This window comes from Prinia subflava, chromosome 11 (assembly GCF_021018805.1).
Source record: "Prinia subflava isolate CZ2003 ecotype Zambia chromosome 11, Cam_Psub_1.2, whole genome shotgun sequence".
In the NCBI taxonomy this organism is placed as follows: domain Eukaryota; kingdom Metazoa; phylum Chordata; class Aves; order Passeriformes; family Cisticolidae; genus Prinia; species Prinia subflava.
This window is the reverse complement of record NC_086257.1, coordinates 6,181,156-6,204,239: the sequence shown is the minus strand read 5'-3', so window position 1 is coordinate 6,204,239 and position 23,084 is coordinate 6,181,156. Positions and strand designations below refer to the sequence as shown.

Here is a 23,084-nt window from a genome sequence, read left to right as displayed (position 1 = left end):
GCTGTTCCTCACTGCCTTGGGGCTGGAGGGAAGGTGCAGCTGCTACTGAGCAGGTGAGCACAGGCCCAGGGCTGATCACAGGAACACCTCCTGCAGTGGTTCCTGGCGAGGCTGCCAAAGAATCCCAGAGAAAAGAGGCTGGAAGGGGCCGCTGGAGGTCTCTGTTCTCCCTCTGCTGAGGGAAGAGGGTTTGCATGTCCCACCAAAACTGCCCTTTTTTGGCTGCTGGCCTTGAGAGGGGGCTGGCTGTGCCTCCCCTGTGCCCCCCACCTCTGTCCCCGGGCTCTGAGACCCAGCTGCTGCAGCCAGCAGGAAAAGCTGCCACAGGCCAGACTACCCGAGGAACACAACAACTGAGTCCAGGATCAGCAGCGCCTGCTCTCCAGGCACAGGATTTGCCTCCTGGAGTCAGTGGTGCAGGACGTGGAGTCAGACTCCAAGGTGTGGGGCCAATGGAATGCCCTTGAACTCCACAGGGGTCCAACTTCCCAGCAGTGGGAGGTGGCTCAGCCTGCCTGAGCCGCCTCCAGGGCCTGTGGAATGAGGGAGCCAAGGCAATGTTTGACCTTGAGCAATTAGCAACAGCTCACCTGCAGCAGGCAGGGCAGGGTGTGTGCAGTATTAACCACCAAGAAAGGGCTGAGAGATGTGAGCTGGTCAGAGCCCCAAATTAAATATATGCTATGATTTATTGATGATTATTGGCAAAATCAAAATGAAAAGAACTGTTTCTATTGCCAAACAGACCTCCATTAACTCGTGTTCAGGATGTCTCCCAGCATGGGCAGCCCCTGCTCACCCTCACAGTGGGATGTTGGCATGCTTCTTCCAAGGACTGGACTGGGATTTACTGGCCAGTACATCGAGGTCATGGCAGATGCGTGCACGGGTGGTCGAAGGCTGGATGATGTCATCAACAAACCCTGCAAAAAATTAAAACAAAAAAACCCTCAACCTGACCAACCATGAAGTGCTTGCCTCCCAGCCTTCCGTATCTAGGCTAACCCATAAGTTAGCAAAATCAAAACAAAGGTTGGAATAAATAAGTTCACAAGTTATAAATCAACTAAATTTAAAATAGCCTGAGAAGGAAACTTTACTGAGTAATTTTTTTAAATTTTGAATATAACTTGCCTTTTACAGCACAGTTACTGCTCCAAAACTGGAAATAAAAACAGTATAAAAACCTACTCCTGATAGTTCTGGAGTACATAACTGAACTGGGCCCTACTCTTTCTTCAGGCCAGTGCTTTGCATCTAGGGCTGTATAACAGACTGTCAAAGCACCTCTGCTACAAAGGAAAAGGTGAATTTTGAGACACTTTCTACTACCTACACAATTGAAAATGCACTTTGCAGAGCAGTCCCCACTTTTCACCAGGGTCTTTGCAGCTGAAGATGTGTCTTGTGTCCACATGTTTTCCACATGCACAGGCTGTGGTTAAGCATCACTTTTCTATTTCCAGTACATAACTTACTAACTTGTTAGCAAAAGGTTTACTCAACAGCACAACTTGATCTCCATGCAGTGGCAAACCAAATGGGAAACTGTGGGAGAAACCATACCTCTCATGGCAGCAGGGAAGGGGTTTGCAAACTTATCCACGTACTCCTCCTCTGCATCTGCCTCCTTTCCTCTGAAGATGATCTGGACAGCACCCTGGGAACAGGAGAGCTCAGGTCAGTGACAGTCCCTCAGCCCTTGCCCACCTCACAGCCGTGCCTCCAGGTGAGGGCTTGGGAGCATCCCCACTGCCTGCAGCACCAGGACACCCCACGGTGCTGGCAGGGCACTGCTGCTGCTGCTGCTCGCAGGGCACTGCTGCTGCTGCTGCTCGCAGGGCACTGCTGCTGCTGCTGCTGGCAGGGCCCTGCTGCTGCTGCTGCTGGCAGGGCCCTGCTGCTGCTGCTGCTGCTGGCAGGGCCCTGCTGCTGCTGCTGCACAGGGAGAAGGGCCTGGACTCACCTTGGCTCCCATCACGGCCACCTCGGCCGTGGGCCAGGCGTAGTTCACGTCCCCTCGTAAGTGCTTGGAGCTCATCACGTCGTAGGCACCCCCATAGGCCTGTAACACAAACCAGGGCATTCACTGCAGCAGTGGCCTTGCAGCTGCAACAGCCTGCATTGCTCCTGCAGCTTCCTCCAGTGCAGAGACAAGCAGCTGGGGCTGGATTCTACCTGAAGGAGAGCATGAGCATCTCCTAGGAATAGACACACTTCAACTAGAGCCCCCAAAGAGCAAGGAAGGGGGCTGCTGGTGCTAACCATGCCCATTCTGCAGGGCAGGCAGGGGGGGTCAGTGTGGATCCAGACCAGCAGGCCTCGACCTGCACCCTGCACATGCACACAGACCAAACAGAGAGCGTGCTTCTGGAATATCCTGGCCAGGGAATGCAGCACTCAGGCTCTGCAGTGCTCCACTCTGGAACTGGAAATGCTCCAGACAGCAGTGATGAACTGATACTGCAGGACTGCAGAGCAAACTGCAGTGCAGTCCCTGTCAGGGCAGTACTGAACTGTGCAGCAAGGCTGCAGGATTGACAAAAACTGCATGGAAATACTCGGAACAATCACAGAAGGCAAAGGAACAGAAAGTTCTTTTTTATTTTTGCCATGATAAACCAAAAGCATATCAGAAAAATGAGCAGGAGGGGCAGAGCAGCAAGGAGAAGGCTAAGGCTGTAAGGTGCCAGCCCCAGAGCTTATGGCAGTAGGAAGTTGGGTACCTTACAGAGAAAGGAAGATGAGGTAGAGCACAGCAGAAGTCTGGGGAGGAAAAGAATCCACATGAGTGTTCAACCTGCAGATATAGCAGAAGACAGATGCAGCCAGTGCTGGCTGTGCAGAGGGAGGCTCAGGAGGCAAGACAGGAGAAAGCAGAATTGCTGCAAACAGATGGCATGTCCTTAGTGAGACAGGCTGGCTGACATGGGACAAGTACTTGAGTGAAGGCACTCCAGACAGAAAGCAGGGAGCAGAAACTGGGAGTTCCAGAGGGGTGCAGAGACAAAAGAACGGAAGGAACTAAAGTAGTGGTTTGGGAATAGAAGAAGTGGCCTCTTGTAATGTTATACAAAGAAGTGTTACCAAATGGGACAAACAGAGATGTGACAGTGATAGAAAGCACCACTGGGACAGACAGACAAAGCTTGGTTTAACTAAAAGCGGTGGAAAGAGGAACTCTGTGGAATTTGCCAGTTTACCTTTCTGGTGATGACAGTGATCTTAGGCACAGTTGCCTCTGCAAAGGCAAACAGCAGCTTGGCCCCGTGGCGAATAATCCCGCCGTACTCCTGAGCTGTGCCTGCCAAGGACAAGGAGCTGCTTCACTCCAGGGGATTCACACAGCGCCATCATCCCTCACCACCACCACAGCCATGCTAGCACCCTGCAGAAGGTCATGCCAGCCTGAGTTCTCTGCAAGACACTGAGCAACTCAAAATTCAGAGCAGCACTTGTTTGTATAGAAGGTCACAGAAAATCAGCTCAGTAGATGGGACCTTTCTAGGAACAAAATACAGTTAGAGCCTTTCCAAACTCCAGATGTGACCAGCAGCAGGAAACAGCCTAGAGTCACTTCTGCAGAAACCTTGTCTTTCAAGCTCCCTTTTTTCTAGAGCACACAGAAAGCAGCTTGGCTACTCTACCATACTGAGGACCTACCCTAGTTGTCCTTCAAGGCAGCCCAGGATGATGGACCTTAAAACAGAGCATGAATTCCACAGCAGATGCTTCTGGAGAATGATCACAGGCAGCAAACAGGAGTGCAAGGCATCCATGTGACAGGATGCTCAACATCCTTCTGTCCCAAAGACAGGCTTACCTGATTGGACTCTGAATCAGCAGTCTCCTGTAATTTATTTTGAGGACTGTGAATTTCAGACTACTGGATATAACTCTACAATAACTTTCTAGCAGTTTATTCACCTCCTGACTTTAGCTTTTAGCACAGGAGATGATCCCAAATACTCTAAGAGGGTTTTCTATGGATTTTTTTAATGTAAGTAAAAATTCTTCTGTGAGACTGAAGAACTTACTTGGTGTATTTTCTGGCTTAACATTACTGTTTCCCCTCAGGTATAAGTTGAGTGTCTGAAAATTTCTGCCTACATTTACAAATGTCTGCTCTCAGCTGCAATTTTACTTCTGGTTCTTGCCCTCCCCTGTAGCCAGTGGGACCTGCCAAGCCCACAGACCCCTCCTGCAGCAAGAATCAGAACAGCCAGGGGTGTTCATTCCCAAGGAGCAGCCTGAGCCCAGGCCCAGGAGTTGGGGAGCACTCCCAGACCCCGTTTTTAGTCACAGCCTGTTTCTAATCCACACCTAGAACAGAGTAGCCAGTCACTTAATGTTTCCAGTGTAAGATCATTCAGGTGTTTCAAGTATTTACACTGCCCCATGACCAATTAACATAAACTCTTTTCTAGCCATAGATTCAGTCCCAGCCTTGTTCTAAATATGTATTTTTATCCACTCACAGGTTATGAACACTTCAAGTGTCATCTCTGTGCACACCTGTGAAATCTGGGGGCTACTCAAGTGTTGGGGTCACTGATGCTGGGAGAGGTTTTGTACACTGCTGTGAGCCAGGTGACAGGTGCCTTCTGTACTGAACAGGGAGATGGGATGAGGAAGCCACCCTCAGAATTTGTTACTTGATCTGTGATTTCTAATGCTCATGGGCTAATCTTGCCAAATTCCTTAAAACACAACACGTTTTGGATCATAATCAAACCTCAGGTCTCATCTCTTCAGGTTTGTCTTTCTTATTTTTCTTCCATTTATCTGCTTTCAACCCAACATCCTATTGTGCAGTATCAAGTCACTACTTTGAATTAGCTGTATGGAAACAGTTCTTGGATTCTGAGCAACTGCTCAAATCTGGATTGCTGGAGTGTCCCCTTACACCAAGCTGCTGCCTAACCTGTATCAGAGGAGGAGGCTGAGCCTACACTGGGGAGAAAGGAGAGGAACTCCTGGTTAAAACGTGCCAACTCCATCATGTTAAAGCAGGAGCTGGAATGCTGAATAGTCGCATTCTGATGCTTTGAGAACTGCAGAGGCCTCAAGGTAAACCATGGTTTATACAAGTATTAACATTAGGTTTGATTGTATAACATTTATAGTCCTCTCTCAACCTGTTTTGTAACGGGTCATTTTAATATTGCCTGCTCAGAGAGCCTGTGCTGAAAGCAGGCTCATCACAGCCCTTTCCTCACTGAAGTACCTCTGAACACAGGCATTTTCCACTGAGAAGTGTCTGGGAGCATCAAAAGGACACAGAGGAGGCTGTGTACAACCAAATCAATGCCAATGAAAACACACTTTTCTCCCCAGAGAGGCTGGAAGAGGTGATCTGTTCTGGGGGATCCTGGGGGCTTTGAAGGCATGGTAGGGGGTGGTCAGACCTTGCTGTGGTGCTGCCCTGCCCCTGTACCCCCAGCCCTGCAGTGTCTGTCAGCCCTGGCACACTGCAGGCAGCCCCAGTGTCCCCTGAGTGCCTCAGAGACTGCACAGCCCCTGGGAGGGTCTGTAGCACCACACCCAACTTTAGGGTAAGGCATACCTGGCAGAAACCCAGGGACATCCACAAACGTGATCAGGGGGATGTTGAAGGCATCACAGAACCGAACAAAGCGGGCTCCTTTCACAGAAGAATTTATGTCTAAGCACCCTGAGGTTAAGAACACAGAAAAAGGTGTTAGCAACTCCAGGGATCTGCAGTAATTCAAGGCAACTCAAAATCACACTATTTTAGCTGTACTGTCTTCTTAAAACAAAGGAAAAGCTTATCTGTAGATAATGTGGGTATTATCTGCCATAAAGCTTTCCTGGTTTAGAACTAAGAGCACAGAACAAGCTATACTCAAAGGCTCATTTCATTTTTCTGACCCCTGTGTGCAAAGACTTTATATCCCAAAATGTTACAATTTAATTACATACATATAATTTAATTTTTTTTCTGTAATTTTCTCTTCATTAGTGTTTTTCAGATCAGTCACACTGGAAGGTTACAGAGTTCTCCATTAAAAAAACAAACATTAAACAGTCCAATAATATTTTAAGAAAAATCAGCATTTCTGGTAGACACACTTTGAAGGGTTTCTGTTCTCTTTCACTGCCATTTAGAATTGTATTATGCACAATTATTTTAAAACAAAACACATTTTGTATCAAAGCCTCTGTCTGAAAAGAGCTGTTAAAATTTTAAATACTAAATGAAGATTAAATTTATATTAAAACCTTCTGTCTAATATCTTGATGGTCATATCTTGTAGAGATGAGATGAAACGAATGAAACACCATACTGGGTCATCTGATTTTCCCAAACAAATAGATACAAGAATTCAAAACAAGGAGTAAACCAGAACGTTCTGACTGGGGAAGGTCACTTCAGAAATTACTGAGTTAAGGAGAGAAAGCAAAATCCCTGGACAGTTAGAAAGGGTGATCTCAGCTGGAGCTGCACGTTGTGCCTTCAGATCCAAACCTTGTGAGGCCAAGAGCTCTGCTTGTGCATCTGAAGGCTTTGCACTGTTCAGCTACAGTGAGATAACAAAGTCCTCTCACCCTGCAGATGAGTTGTAGGGATTCTACTGCCATGGAGGGAAGTGTGTGGTTTCCATGCTATGACTAACCCAGTTACTGCAGGCTGCTGCCCAATGACTGGTGCTCCTCTCCCCTCCCATCCCCACCCCGTGGGCAGCTGCTGCACCTCCTGGGCTGGATGCAGCACTGATTTCATTACCTGGGAGCAAGATCACCTTGCTGAGCCACTAAAGAAAGGGTTTGCAGTTCGTTTCACAGCTCACAGCTGCATTACAGGGAGGTTGAAGACAAAGCAAGCGATGGGAAAAACACAGAATGAGTGGAGGAGCACACAGCACAGCAGCTCTGACCTTACACAGCATGCAGAGACAGAGGCAAGGCACTGTTCAGAGGCTCACACGGGACTCTAACCTGAGGCCACTTTGGGCTGGTTGCCCACGATCCCAACGGTCCGTCCATTCATCCTGGCAAATCCAACCACAATGTTCCTGGCATAGGCCGGCATGATCTCGAAGAATTCCCTCTCATCAACAATCTGCAAAGGGCCCGTATGAGGCCACACAGAGGTCATAAATACACAGGCAAACACAGACTCAGTTACCTTAGTACTGCAATTTTTAAAACACTTCAGAACTTGCAGAATTTTGAAGGAAAGAGAGGGAGGGAAACCTTTTGGTCTTTGCAGCCTTCATCGCAAGAATTAACTCATCCTACAAAAACTACCGTAACTGTCAGTTAAGCGTTCTGTCAGGGAACACCGTTATGACTGAAGGGAGCCTTTCTTCCTGGCTTAGAATAAAATGCAAATCACATGTTAAGAACTTCTTTCTCACATCTTAATTGGCAGCAGACTTACAGACTGATTTCCAGTGACAGAACAGTACCTCCTGGAGCTCAGAAGCGCCCGTGACACGTTTGATGTAAACTCTCTCGGCAAGCTCAGAGCCTCTCTCAGAGCAGCCAGCAGAGCCCTGCTGGCCCAGGGGCAGTGCTGGGTGTGCCCAGGGGACACAGGGAGTGCAGTGCCCACCTGGAGCACACACCCGCCTGGCTGCACTGCCCTCGAGCTCGGTGTCCCAGCTTGCCCTGCCGAGGGACAGCCCTGGCACAAAGAGGCACGATCAGAACTCGCACGTTCCAGAGATCAGAATTATCCATGGAGCAGCAGCGACACCTACACACGGCTGCCTGGGCTTCCAGCAGGATTCCCTGGTTCCATCTGTTTGTGGCAGCTGTTCTCATACACACTGCAGCATGCCAGTCATTTTGTTAGCCTCAGTCTTAAAGAAGTTGTGCAAAATGTAAGCACTATAAAAGTGGCGTTATTTCTTTCCTTAATAGGTTCCAAAATCTGTGGGAGGGCTTGGGGATTTTCTCCTAATTCACTTAATGGTTTTTATTACATGCCACCTTTTAACTTTCATTAGACATAGTGCTGAAATTCACAGTAGAAGAATCCAGGGATTAAAAATATCCTGAGCTTGCTTTCGCCACTAAAATGAGTGTAAATGCCACCAGTTGCAAACTTTGTAATTTAAAAAAAATAGACATATATTTTCTTGTACTGGGTATGTACATGTCTCATCATAAACAGGGAAGGTAAATCTCTGCTTTCTGGGTACTTTATTACTTTTACATGGAAGTGCTGGAATCCAAGACAGAAGCAACAAGGTGCAGGGAAGGGCCAAGCAACAGAACTCAAGGGGGTCCTGACCACAGAAAAAACTGAATTGCAGCATCTTTCATCGGTAGAGTTGTGTATACAGCATAACATGTAGCCTTGAAAACAAATCTTGGCATTCTGCTAAAATCTCTTTTTTCCCCTGAAGTTTTTGTTGCCCATTCACAGCTACTACACAGGTGGAAATAGTCACTTATAAAGACTGAAATAAATAAGTAACAGTATGTATATCCTCAGTGCTATTCTATTAGTTTTTGTCCATTTTTTAGACCCAGAATGTAATATATGCATCTTTAATGTGAACACTGTCAGACTTACGGAGTGTATGATATCCAGCATATCATAGGCTTTGGTTGACTCACTTGGGACAATGGTGTCCAGCTCTGGAACCGGACGGTCACTGTGGAGAGCAGGTAAGAGTGAGCGACATTTAAAGACCAAATGAATACCAACAACAAAAGCTCGGGTAAACAATTCCACCTCTGAGAAACTTTGCAAACCTCCTCAAATACGGGGAAAAGAACCGGTTCCCTTCCTCTCGGGCAGCCTGAGCAGCCTCCTCCTGAAGGAGACCCCTCCTCCACAGGCACCGGTGCTCGGGAAGCGCTGAGCAGCGGGGCTGCGGGGACGCGGCCGGGAGGCGGCCGGGCTGCAGGGGGCACTGCCGGCCCGCGGGACTGACGGCGTGGGGACACGGCCGAGGGGCTGCCGGACCGCAGGGGACACGGGGGCTGTGGGGACACGGGGGCTGTGGGGACACGGCCGGGAGGCTGCCGGACCGCAGGGGACACGGGGGTGCTGGCGGGACCAGCAGGTGACAGGCGGCAGCAGCACAGCCTGGGCCCTACAGCCGGCCAGGAAAACCTTTCTATGCTCATTTGCCCGTCCCCAAACAAGCAGAGAGTGGGGAAAACTTCCCCACTCGGTGTCTTCCCTTCACTGGCTGTGTTTAAAGAGAAGCCTCTTTGCTGTTTCTCCACTTCCAGTGACACATTTTCACGTGGAGTTTTCCTGTAACAGAGCCCCTGCGCTGCCATCAGCAGTGACAGGATCAGTTCCCAGCTTTGATCACATTACCCTCATTAGGGACCCACTCAGCACCTGCTGGGTCTGAGGATTCAGTGCAGGGGTGTCCATTTTTATGAATCACCACTGAGAAGGTTTCAGGACTACTGTATTTGTGCTGTTCCATAAAAATACTGATCTCTGCTACAAATGGTGTTTCTATTCTTACTGAATTAATATTTTAACAATGCCATGATTTAGTACAATTGAATAAGACAACACAAGGCTCTAGACACACAATTTAAAACTGAAGAGAGTGATGTGTGGTTTGACAAAATCAGACAAAAGGTAAAAATGCAGCCCCACGGCTGTCTGTGCTCCCTCACACACACGGGGTGAGGGAGGCACAGCCCTTTGCAGGGAAGGGGAAAGACACAGCTATTTATAGAATAACGCTGACAGCAACACTTCAAGTGCTTTTTCCATACAAATACAAATACTGCATACAAGCACTTCCATAAAATGATATAATGGAGTCTTAATCTGAAGAAGTTAAATGTGTTTTAACACACTTAACCCAAGATAAAAATGATTCTAAACTTTCTTGTCCGTAAAGTAGATACAGATGTGCTCCAAGCTCTGTCCTGTCACCTGTGCTACCCCAAAGGAGAGAAGTGGAAAAATGAAATTATTGCTCCCATAAATTCACAGTGCTGAAGGAAATTTTAACAGCATTAAAACAGCCATCAGCAAAATGAAGACATTATCCAGGATACCACATTTGCAAATCTCCTTCAAACATCTGTACAGACACAGGACATCTGGAGCTTGCTGCTGCACTCACTGGGCTTAAGAGGTGTTTCTTACAGACCCCACTCAATGGGACAGAACTGCTGCTCGTTGTTACAGCCTGTGACAGCTGCAGACCCTCACCAGAGGGACACTGGGCTTCATTCAGTGCACAAGGGAAACTGCACAGGTCACCAAGAGCTGGCAGTAAACTCCTCCAGAGGTTTGGAGAGACTGAGAGAGCTACAATGCCACCATGCCATACAGCAAATGCAATGCTCAGACACCTCCCAAAGGCAGGGGACATCTCACCAGGGACACCTGGGTACTGCAAGAAACTTGCAAGGCCTTGGAACCCAGACCACTGTCAACAAACTCTCACCAACACAAGCTTCAGCAGCCAAGGCCAGCATTTTTCAACACCAAAGACAACTTGCTTAACTAGGGGGGAAAACAAACCAGTTAAACAATCCCCAACAGCCCCAGGACTTCACAGTGATAGAACCAGTAGATTACATTTGATTTGCATAATTTGTGGCAATTTTTTTTGTGTGTGCAAACAATGCAATAAGAGAGCAATTGCTCTAGAGGAATGGACTGGGACTGGAGCAGCTGTAAGGATCAAACACATCAATCCCAAGCAAGAGGAATCTATTAAGATGTCAGTATGTCCAGATGAAATAATACCAATCTGTGCATTAGGACCATAAACAGGAGAACTATTGGAGATGCTGCTATAAAACCAGACAAATTTAACAAATAGATCTGCCTTCACATGCATAAAGGCTACTAAATTGAAGTTCTTAGTACAAATTGCATTTATTATATCTCATGCCTTGTAAGAGATTAGTTCTTTTTTTAAGGGAAACAAATCTCTAATACTTTAGTAGCTACAACCTAACTGACAGCTTCTCACAAATAAACTGTTACAAAGTACATTGATTTAAAAATGGACTGTTGCTTCTATAGTGAAATTAAAATACCAAAATCAAATCTGTAGAGAGTAATTATCCAAGTACAACTTGTTGAATGCTTATAAAGATCATGATAACCTCAAAGATAATCCCCCAACTCAGCAAATAATACAAGAGATTAGCTTTGGTTTTGTCACTATCAAGCCAGAGCAGTCAAGAACAGAACAGAACCAGACCAGTACAGTTTAATGAACTCCTAAAGATCAACACCTGCCTCAGAAAAATTTAGGACTAGTAATGAATTGACCTGTCTGGCCATTGTCTAAAAGAAAATGGCAAATTTATTTTTGAAAAAGTGAAACATGTATCTCAGGGACCAGCAGAATGATCTGTAAAATCAATCCAAAAGCACCTCCCCAAACAAACTTACACAGCCACTGAAAAGCACAGTGAGGGATGAAGAGAAAACAACCTTCCAGACTCACATGTTAAAATCTTTACACATGAAGAGCCCCAAGACACATCACACACATGTGAGGAGCTGAAAGGGACATATTCAGGCACCACTCTTGTGCAGGGGAGTGCAACAGCCCCTGAGGGGTCCCTAGGGAAAGGGCTGAACATTGATTCAACTGGAGCTTGGGTCAAAATGCTTTTACTCCACTGACATTCTCTGCCCTCCAGTCCTAGCAAGGCTCTCTGCTCAGTGTCCCATGCTGTCTCTCTGGCTCTCAGCTCCTGGAAAAATTCCCTGATAAAAGTCCAGACAGTTGCCATTTTTCCCCTCTTGAAATGGTTCAAGTCCTTTCTGTATTATGTTGCCAACTCCACAATGAGCCTGAAACAAGTACATAACACACAAAGCTTTCTGCCACTTGTTGCCTGCCCACCTCTAACCCTTATGAGCAGAACTCATCCAACAGACACAGCTGACAGAACAGGGCAAGCTCTCCCCACTGCCACTCACTGTGCTCTCTCCTACCTCTCTCACTTGTTCCAAGGGACTGGGCAGCCCACCTGGACAGAGATTGCATTTCCCCACGTTCTGCACACAGCCTGGACAACAGTCCTTTCAGAAAACAGAATTAAACCTAGCAGTGAACACACACATGTTGGAACACTTCCCATATTCACACAGCAGAATGCACAATTATCTGCCAAGATCCCAGAACACCCATGTCTCCGTGGCCCTTAGGCCAGAGCAGCCACGAAATGCAGTGCTCAGAGAGCCCCAAGCCCAGCCAGGCTCCCTTACCTGGGATCATGGCACTCGCACACTGGAGCTGGGTCCCGGTTGCTCAGGGGTAAATAATTAAAGAACTCTCGGAGGTTCAGCAGAGCATCGATGTCATTCTCAAAGGCTCTGTGTGCAACTCCTGCACAGACACAGTAAAGCAGGTATGGAAATCCTTGTGCAAGCTTTCCTTTCCAAATATATACCAATAAAGATAGAAACAAGCAACAGCAAGAGTCTTTAAACTTGAGCTATTAACAACCAGGAGTCTAAAGCCACCAAGTCTGGCCAGCTAAAAATATCCAGAAAACATGTGCCATATCAGACTTTCTCCAGAACAGGTCTGGACTGTTCACCTCATATTTAAAATAATGTGAAGGGGTTTATCAGCTGACACAGCTCTTGCTGGACTCCAGCCTTCTGGAACTCTGTTCAGGTTACTGTGCTTCACCTAAGTGTTGGACCAAAAGTGCTTTTTATAAAAGGGCTGGATCTGGGCAGCATCTGTGTGTGTGGTTTTGGTTCATCATCAGCTCAGTTCACACAGAATTTGAGATCCCACAATCATTTGAGTCTTGGGAAGATTCATGACTCACACACATTTTTGCAGAGGGGAGAAAAGGGAAGAAGTGCTTCAGCTCTTCTGCCACTTGGTTTATAGTTAAGCAGTTCAATCAATCACATTAGTGAGCAAACAAGGGACTGTTGAGAATCTTTCAACCCATGCAAATGTCTGGACAACAAACAAAAAGACCCTACCCCAAGCTGACTTTGCTAAGCCCTGCCCCGTGACAGTCTTCCCACTTCTAGCATCTTTTGTGGGTTTGCTTCTTTCTCTTCCAAATCCAGAACTCTCCCACATTCCCACTTTCCCTCCTTTGTGTTCTGCTACTAAACAGGAGCTGCAGGAGAGCATATGCAGAGTCAGATCCTGTGCTCAGCCAGAGCTTTGTCCCTTAGACTCATCTGCCTTGGCCAATGGGCTGTCTAGCCAGAACTCTCATTTACTTTGAGCACAATTAGCACGTTCAGTAACGCCCCCAGCTCTCACCAGACACTGCAGTGTGTGTCTTGGCACCCCCGAGCTGCTCCTGGGTGACATCTTCATTGGTGACAGACTTCACCACATCAGGCCCAGTGATGAACAGGTAGGATGTGTCCTGGGGCAAGGGGGAAAGCAGAGACACTGAACGCCAGAGCCAAGCTGCAAAAGCACCTAAGGAACAGCCACAGCCTCTGGAGACTTCCCCCAAAATAAGGAGAGGGACAAAATTCTTAAAAAGGCTGCACTGCATTAAAAATCCACTGAAAATGCAATTGTCCACAAACTTGGGAAAGTTTCTCTCAACTTTTCGTGCAAAACAAAAACCCAAAGCAGGAGATCATCTTGGAAAACACCCATTCACATGTGGTCAACTCAGTGTGTGATCAGTGTCACCAGCTCAGGACACAGCCTTACCTTCACCATGAATGTGAAATCAGTTAAGGCAGGAGAATACACGGCTCCTCCAGCACAGGGACCCATGATGAGGGAGATTTGGGGAACGACACCAGAACACAAAACATTTCTCTGAAATAGGAAAAGAAAATTCTGGTTTTACCAAAGAAGCGTGTCTTCTCTTCTTCTCTTGATGCAAATTGAACCAAAATGAGTTTATTTCTGTTTTTCTTCTTTCTGTTCCTATACAGTTGATTCCCTATATCATGCAATGACTGCAAAGGAGATAACATGAGCCACCTCAACAGATGCTGCAGGGGCAAAAACTGCACTGAGCCTGCAGTGGGAAGGAGTGGATGTCCCTGACATTTCAATGTGTAGGTACACTGTACTCAGAGGCAGAAGTAAGTTTACTGAGCAGCTGGGGGAACGACTCTTTTAAAATCAGGTTTCTGCACCAGCTTGAGTTTTACACAGAGGTGAATGGCTGCCATCCAACATGGATGGTGTGTTGTCCAAAAAACCACTTACACTGCTTGTGCTCAACTGGGTCACAGCAACTTCTGTAACTGCTCCTCCCAGACTGCACCACCCAAAACCTGTCAGCATCTGACTGACCTGACATCCCACCTGCTTTCCTACTGAAAGGACAGTGCTCTGTGCATGCAATTTGATGCAAGTATTTTAGCAGGCATACAAAAGAATGTCATTTCTGTGAAAAAACGAGCAGCAGTGCGCCTAGGGGAAAAATTCCTGCATTAACCAAAAAAATCCTCTAGGAACATAAAACTTTCACCAGTGCAATCAACACTGGACATCCCCAGCCAGTGAGGTTAACACTGACCCACACACTTCTTTGAACAGAAACCTTTCTGGCTTGCATGCCTTCTTTCCCTGCCACCCCAAAACTCTATTTTAATTTTCCCCCAATCCCATCTTGACAGAACAGGCACTTCACTGCTTCTGATCTGAGCTTTTCAAGTTTCCTTTCAGTACACAGTGATTAATTTACTTTAAGACCCTCTTTGTCCAGTGGAAATCCTTCACCTTTTACAAGCCCTATTGAAAAGAACTGCTGTGTGAAATTGATAACATATCTGTATTTCAGAAGAGACATAGGGAATGATGAATGCACTGATAGTGCATCACAACAAAAAAAAACCCCACTGAACAATGGTGTACCCACCTGTCCCAAACTGAAAAATGCTCAGAGAAATTGCATCCCAACACAACAAACAATTGAAAACTGGTGTAAACCAAGAAGTCAAGTAGTTGCTTGGGGTTTTCTTCCAATTAAGCAAATTGCCTGTTCTTTCATTCTCACTATACGTTGGATCACAGAGCTTTACAGAGCCCAGCATCACCCTTGTTTAAGACATGGGTACATTCACCCAAAGCCAAGAACCAAAGTCAGGGTTTCACACACTGTTTTATCCATTGGCTGACACAGAACGATAACCTTAACATTTATTTACAAACACCCACTTGCATGTTTTTCCCACCTTTGTGGATGCCAAGCTCCCTGTCCACCCAGCAGCCTACTCACCAGAAATATGTCTGCATAGCCTGCCAGGGACTCCACTCCCTCCTGGATGCGGGCTCCTCCAGAGTCGTTCAGCCCAATCACGGGCGCTCCAACCATGGCAGCTTGATCCATGATCTAGAGATGAACACAAACTCCTCAGTATTGACCCAGCTAAGCTAAACCCCAAAAAATATCTGCCCTCCCAGCTGTGCATGTACATGCTCAGCATTGGATTAGGATAATGCAGTGTGAGTGACACGGTCACAGGAGAGGGACAATTTCTCCCTGCTCCTAAGGGGCCTCAACTGCACCTCAAACATCCCCTCAGATATGTCTCATCTATTCTTCAAAGTTTGTTGCAGTGGTGGCTGTGGCATCTCTCTAAGCTGTATATTCTAGTTCTTGATTACCTGTCTTAGAACTTCTTTGGGAAGACTAAATTAAATCTTTTCTCCAGAAATGTAAACGTTCCATTTGTCTTCATACACAGCAGTGAGGGAGACCAATTAGCTGTTCTTGGCCTTTACTTTTGTGAACATTCAAGCCCCTCAAATCTCCGTTCAGTCTTCAATTCCTCTTCATGTTTTTAGGCTAAGCACCATCAATTCAGTCCCATATCCTGTTTTGTAGGGCTTGGATCATTTTGGTTACTTGCCTCAAGATCATGCACAATACTACAACAGAGCCTTAAGTAGGAGGACTGAATTCTTCGCATTCCTTACACAAAATATTCCTGATTATTGAATTCCAGTAAAATATTTGCCATTTTCATAACACTACAGCACTGGCACATGATGTTAAGATCTGTTTTAGCATCAAGACCTGCTTTAGCCCTTAAGTAATTTTTGTAAAACATCAGTTAATCCTCATTTTGAATTTTGAAGCTGCTTTTCCCTGCTCTTTCAATCATTGTTATAAAATTATTTCAGACAATCTTCAACTTGCTAAGTGATTTGCAATTCCAGTCCCATCTTTCAGAGGGCTTGTAGCATCAGTCTTGAATTTTATATTGCCTAGAAACACAGAAACCACACCTGACTCTCAAGTCAGTGGTTTCTCAGGAGACCCGAAACTCCAGCCTGAACGGGAGCTGGTGGCAACTACCTCTGTACAGTCCTAGAATTCACTGACACGTTTTCCAGGGACCTATATATGGACTTCTTCTCTCAAGGCTCTTCCAAGTTCTTCCTAAAACACATCAAAGACTGAGCCCCAAAGCAACTGATGCCCCCAGAGCCTTCCAGCTTTGGAGCCCACCAAGAACAGCACCAACCAGGAAGGACCCACACTTTTTCTAGTTCTGTGATCAAACCCTGCTGCTTTAGAAAGATCAGAGAAAACCCACCAGAAAGTATCCCATCATTCCAGTGCCATTCCATCCCTCCCCAGTACAGACATCACAAAGCTCCAGTGTGAAAGGGTAATTCAAGTCCTTCCCAATATCAAGACCTGGTAAAACCAAGTATTTGTTATCTAGCCCAAAGTCTTCACGCTTTCTAGTTTTATACCCACACACTCCTGAGAAGCCTATGCCAAAGAGTAGCTATTCCCACAGCATTAAAAGCCTTGTGCACCAAAAATCTTGTTTCTGATTCCATGGCAAGAAAATTCAGGAAGATTTCCCAGTTCACAGCACTCAACACTCATGCATGAAAGAATTCTTGTCTCCCCAGTCCTAGGATTCAAAAATTCTTCTAGCAAGACAAGCAGACAAACAGGAATAGCCACAAGTGTCTGATAAGAGAAACTCTCAGGGTCAAGGTGACCTCCAAGTTGTAAAACTGTTTATCTTCTGTTTACTTGTTACATTTGCTTTTCTTTAAATATTACACACTTTCACAGCACACTGTCTAGAGGAAAAAGTTTTTCTGAATTAGTTCCTGATTTCTCCAGTGGACAATGAGTAATTAATTTATATTTGTACTTGGCAAATCTCTCATCCTTTGCAGTAAAGTAGAAGACATAAAGTAACAAAGTGTGAATTACCTGGAAAAGCTAGCTCACACTCAAGCTTCCAGAGGCATCACTCAGGTATGGCACACACCAGAGCCCGCTACAGTCAGTCACCAAACATTTTCTCCAAAGTCATTATCACAACAGACTGAAAAAAGGATGCTGACAATATTTTTTTTATTTTCTCTTGTGCCATATTACCTTGCAGATCTTCTGGGCATGAGCTCCAGACAAACTGCCTCCAAATACAGTAAAATCCTGAAGGTAAAGCAAATTTTCAGATTAGGAAAAGAATAATTTCAGTAAAATGTTGTCAATTATTGCCAGTAAATAATACAATCCTACAGTGCTGTTTGGTATGCTGCTTCAAAGGAACTGACTCCCTCGGTGCAGGCTGCAGATCATCCCAGCTCAATAGAAGGAGGAAATGCAAACCTGGACACACATCACTGCTCTAGACCCATGAGTTATGTCCAAGAGTTGTTATTCTTCCCGGGGTGCTGTAGGGACTGTGTCAGCCAAATGGCTTGAGCAGAAAGATCTCTAACAGGCCCTGGGACTGAGCCAGAAGAGGATGTTGACACCTACTGGCACAAAGAGAGCCCAGAGCCAGCTCCTGGGGAGTTTCTCTGCTGTATTCCCACCAAGTCTTACTCCCAAAGGAGCCCCAAAAACTGTGTGGACAGAGACAGCATGGCTATGATCACAGTTGAACCAAAAAGGTTCAGCACCTCAGGAGCCAGGTCAATTTGGAGGGAAAGAGATCTTTAAATATAAAAAAGGGAGGGGTCTATCATGAAGGGGCACCCTTAAATTCTACTAATACAGAAACTGCCCGCCACTTGTGTTCCAAAATGAAGGTTTGTGTTTGGCTCCTCTCCACATGTTCAGGCCCATGTATCAGTGTCTCTCCTTGGGAGGAGCACACAGCCAAAACAAAAAAGGCACACTGCAGGCCTTACTCCAAGGTAACACTGCAACAGCTGCTTTGGCCATGAGAGCAAATGGAACAAAGGCTACTTTGTGGCCCAGAACAGAGCAGCACTTACTAATGATCTGAAAGAAAGCCTTTCTTTCACAGTGAATGATCAAGATAACTCTCTGCCTAAGATGTTTCCTCTGAAATACTTTTATTTTAATATAAAAAATATATTTTAACATTAAAAGTATATTTTATCTATTTATATGCTATGTATCACAAGCTATTTTGCTTCTTCTTGTCTGAGGGTGCCCTGCTTTCTCCCACTGGTACACTGCTACGTGGCCACACTGAACTACTGTGAACTTATTTCAAAGGATAAATTCACACCATTTAAAAACAAGTAAAACTTTACCTGACTGAAAACATAAGCCAGTCTCCCATTAATCCGTCCACGGCCAGTCACCACACTGTCACCAGGATACTGCATTAAAAACACATAAATTAATTGAAAATAATAGATAGAAAAATCAAAGAAACAACAATGTCCACTAAAATTTCCACAAACTCCTACTAAGACAAAGCAAAGACTGATTTCCTAGGAAGTCTCATCTTTCATGTTTGCAGTGGGAGCTCCACAAAGATTTTCTCCAGCCCTGAAAAGGAAAATTAGAGGCAATATCACATTCATTATGTAGTAGAGTAAAGATCAGTGAAATTAGCAATTTCCCTTCAAATTTAGCACAACTGAAGTTAAGGCAAACCATGCCCTCAGAGATAGGATGTACCTTTTCTCAGGACTAGCCGATTTTTTTGAAAGAATCGACAAGGTGCACAAACCTCTGAGGTATTGGTAGAGGATAAAAAACAACCCTGGACAGGTCCAAGAATATAATTACAGTCACCTCAAATGCTGGAACTTGACCTGTCCCATTTTTCACCCTATAAATAAGGGAAGAAAGAACTGGCCAAGGAAACGGAGCCAGTGAGTCTTAAAATGTGCTTCATCTATATTGTATCACTTTCTAGAAAGGAAAATATATACAAGTCTTTCAAGACAACAGTAGGAAAGGAACTTTACTGGGCTGTGAGCAAAAAAGGGAATTTCAGGCACCGAAGTGCTTTTTGTTGTTTGGTATTAAAAAAGGAAAAAAAAAAGTAAAGAAAAAAGGGAAGTGTGTGGTTCAGGGCGCACTCTCAGGGCCGTTCATGCCCGGGGGCCTGTTGTCAGGAGGGTCACCCCTGCCTGGTGCCTTTTCTCAGGCTGCACACACAGCACTGCTCTCAGCCCCTGGCACACAGGACAGCAGCACACAGCTGCACTTCAGCCACTGCCACGTGCAGGTGACTCCCAAAAGCCCCAGCAGCCCACAGAGTGGCCTGGACGTGAGCACAAGTCCTACCCTACCCTCAGGAAGTTCCAGGGACTCTGAGAAATTCACTGCCAAACTCATATTCCAGCTCAGTGGCCACAGTTAGGTCACCTGTTGTGAAACTGTGCTCTGTAAACACAATCTGCAGCTCACTGAAGGGTGAATTCTGAAGGACAAGGGAAAAAATTAACCCTCTTGTCACACTGAGGACTCTGCTGCTCCTTCTGTTTTCAGAAACAGCAATTTGTTATCAACAGTGTGGGATGCAGCATGGAGTAACTCCATAACACGGCAGTTACTTGAGTTTGCTGAGGAACAGAGTGAAAAGAAACAGAGGAAAAAAGATGATTGCTCTGCTACTCCCTGAGAGGGGAGGAGGTCTAACACAACATCCTTCCCAGCACCAAGTGTCATCAGCCTCCTGTCTGACAGGACAAACAAATCCCTCACCTCTGCCGTTCCCAGCGGCCCTGCTGGAACCCTGCTGTCCCCCCTCATCCATAGGAGGCAATCCTACAACCTGAAGGACTGAAACCCAATGAAATGGTTTTAAAACTGCACAAACAGAAGCTGTAGTCACTGTGTGCAGCACAGGGCACACACAGAGCAGCTCCTCGCCCTACACTACAACCCACAGCAAACAGCCTTTGGCTCCAGGAGGATTCACAGTGAGCAGACACACCAGCACAGGCACTGACATCCAGCAGCTCACTGTCCCCTCCACCAAAGCACACCAGGACACTCTTGCCAGGCAGTGCCTTATCAGGAATGGATGCTATAGAGAGAGACTCTGGGGAGCCACAGATTTTCCTGTGTGTGTGTGGAACTCCCTGTACCACGCTGGTTAGGATACATGGCCACTATGCAGAAAGTGCCTTGGCAAGCAGGGTGCAGCTGGCTAACAGAGCAGTATGAATGCTGGGACTTCCAAACATACAGATCCGACTGTAAAGCCCTAAAGGTTTTATGTAGTTTGGCAGGCATAAATACAGATCTTGGTTCTTTCATCCAATAACTCTAATCCTACTTGCAGGGAAGCAGAAGTATCTACCCTGATTTGTTCCTTGTATCTGATCTGATTGACAAAATTGCACCAACAAAGCTCTGCAGCCTCCTCTACTGTTTAAAATGCAAATCTAAGACAATTCCCAGGAAGGTGTTTGAACCAAACAGGTGACCTTATAAAAAAGGTATCAAGTTTAGACAACAGAAAACTCTGCAAGCTGTTAAATGGAAATTGAGAGTAATTAGGGCAAATTTACACAACAAAATTATACATTCAAAGAAAACAAATAGTTGAAATAGCATGTGAACAGAAGAGCCCATTTTCAACCACTGGACTGGCTGCACAGCAGAGGACACTGAAACAAGTTATATGAAATAAAACTACCTTATTTTTACTAGAGTCCATCCCAAAGTCAGTACATCTGTGTTCCACAAACATGTCATATTCATCAAAACTGTCAGGGTCCAACAGCAGCAGAATTCGTTCCCTTGCTGTCAGCTTTCCCTGGAACAGAGCAAGTGACAATTACTAAAGCCATCGGGTGGTTCTGGCTGTTTGCTGGCCCCCAGCAGATGCAGCTTAATCAAGCAAAACCTCACTTGATCTGCTACACCGGGTCCATTAGGCAACCACAGGCCTCCCAAGCTGGAAACAGTCTGTGTAGTTATTATCCTCCTCAAAAACAAACATAATGCAAGCCAGACTCTGAGAAGAAGGCTGACTTGAAGCAGCACTACCACAGGAGAAACAATCTCAGAGACTTTTCAACAGGATATAAATGCATCGCAGCTAATTTTGCCTACACATTTAAATGCTGCTATGAAGGCCTTTCTTCTGTTCTTAACCAGAGAACCCTTCCACAGCCAGCCCAGACCTCCCCAACAGCTCAGGGTTCAATTCACTGCACTCAAATATTATTTGACTGCAGTAAATAAGAGGGAAGAGGAAGTGTAACAGCCTGTAGGCATCTTCTGACAAAATCCTTCTGTTCTTTTTCCTGCTGGACATTAAGTAGGGTAAGGGCCAAGAATGGAATGAATTGACCAGATATACATGTTCCTTGCTCAGTGTTATGTAGTAAAAAATGACTGCAAAGTTCTTTATATCTTAACCTACCAATCAAATCTGTTCTTTCCAACCATGGTAAGCGTGTCTGCAAAGGGCAGGGCACCTGGGTTGTCTCTTTTAGGGGATGATGTGACCCTGCATCAACACGACATTATAACACAGCTCAGCTTCTACAGAACATCTGACCAGTAGGCCGAAAAGCTCATGAAAAGCAGCACATGCAGGAAAGCTTCAAGCCATAGTTTTAGTTTATATAAAACATAAGCTGTTTGAGGCCCTAGACACGCAAAAGTGCTTGTATATTGGTGTGTCAGTGTCCTGAACGTAACTCAGCGAGACCGAACTGCCTTCAGGTGTTGTATAACTGGGGGGAACACTGCTGGCAGGCAGACTGATCACTGAGGGAGCCTTCAAGGGCACCACCATTCCCACCTCCTTGATGCTTACAAGCCACCGTGGTACCACCAGGGCCTTGCACCACACTGAAAAGGCATCCCAGCAAGAAGCAATAAACAGAAACAGGAAACCTCTGTGTCACCCCCATCAGCAGCGCCTGCATTCTGAACGACAGAGGCAGGAAACTAAATACCCACCTGTTGTCATCCCTCCCACCTGTCTTCTCCTCTGCCTTACTGCCACTCTTCTAACTCTTTGCTCTCATCTCAGAGATCAGCTTCAATCTGCAACAGCGGTGTGAAGATGAAGCTGTTGTTCAGAAGCGTTATGCAATCTAGAACTGAGTTATCATCACACAGACAGGCAGAAGTTACAACTTCTCTACACTACCTCTCATACATATTACAACCAACCTCGGTGACCACTCTGAAGGAATTAGTAAAGCAACTGTTCTTTTTTCTACCCAGAGTAACAGGCAATGCGGTCTTTAGCGCTGCTTGAGGAAAGCTTTCCGCAAAGGGGCGAAGCCGCGAGTCCCCACTGCCGAGCGGAGCCCCGCAGCGCACGGCCTGCCCTCCCCGGCGAGCGTGCGCCCGGCGGAGCGGGACGGGGCTTTGTCCGCGCCGGCCGCCTGTGCTGGGCTCACCCGCTTGTGCTGGGCGTCGATGCGGGCCTGGCCGCCGCCGAGCAGCGCGGCGCGGCGCTTCTCCTCGATGCGCTGGGGCACGGGGGCCGAGCGAGCCCCCGAGGCGGCGCGGCCCCGCCACAGCCCCAGCGCCCGCCGCAGCACCCGCACGGCCGCCATGTCCCGGCGCTGCGCCTGCGCGCCCGCCCCGCCCCGGCCCCGCTCCGGCCCGGCCCCGCTCGGGTGTCCCGGCTACGGCGGGGCGGTGCGGGGGTCGCGGCTCCGGAACGCCCGGGCAGGGCCGCTGCCGGAGCCCGGCCCTCCGCGGCCGGGCTGTTCATCGCTGTTGTCTGTGCGCAGAGACCAGCAGGAAAATGCATCAGCTTTTCCGCCTTTCCTGTGTGGCGGAGAGATTTGTGGCGCTTCAGGAGTGGGGAAGGCGAGCAGAGGAGTCAGCTCGCAAGATTAGCTGTCCTCTCTTTGTTCCAAATGCCAGAAAGTATTTGTTAGGAAAACAGTCCTTGTGACACACGGGCACCGATTCCCCGCCGCCTCCTGTGAAGAGGAGGCTCTTGTCACGGCACACTTTCGGACGGATGAGGCAAATCG

General features: G+C 46.7%; 1 protein-coding gene across 1 annotated transcript; it reads right to left on the bottom strand.

Moving 5' to 3' along the window:
* Nucleotides 1-670: 670 nt before the first annotated feature.
* PCCB (propionyl-CoA carboxylase subunit beta) lies at nt 671-22,689 on the bottom strand. The gene is made up of 15 exons (XM_063407880.1): nt 22,497-22,689; nt 20,771-20,890; nt 18,423-18,491; nt 17,290-17,346; nt 15,157-15,270; nt 13,632-13,742; nt 13,224-13,332; nt 12,194-12,314; nt 8,549-8,630; nt 6,961-7,084; nt 5,567-5,674; nt 3,204-3,304; nt 1,967-2,065; nt 1,567-1,660; nt 671-923 (listed from the first exon to the last, which is right to left on the bottom strand). Exons 1-15 carry the CDS (start codon nt 22,653-22,655, stop codon nt 802-804), a joined length of 1,590 nt encoding a protein of 529 aa, XP_063263950.1. The 5' UTR covers nt 22,656-22,689; the 3' UTR covers nt 671-801.
* Nucleotides 22,690-23,084: the final 395 nt, after the last annotated feature.

Bases quoted from the DNA above. Each gene is read 5' to 3' on its own strand.
- PCCB (XM_063407880.1), bottom strand. From the start codon at position 22,655: ATGGCGGCCGTGCGGGTGCTGCGGCGGGCGCTGGGGCTGTGGCGGGGC. The intron at 20,891-22,496 runs GTGAGCCCAGCA...GCTCTGTTCCAG, and splicing joins TCGACGCCCAGCACAAGCGG to GGAAAGCTGACAGCAAGGGA. The intron at 13,333-13,631 runs GTAAGGCTGTGT...CCCTTGCCCCAG, and splicing joins ATTTCACATTCATGGTGAAG to GACACATCCTACCTGTTCAT.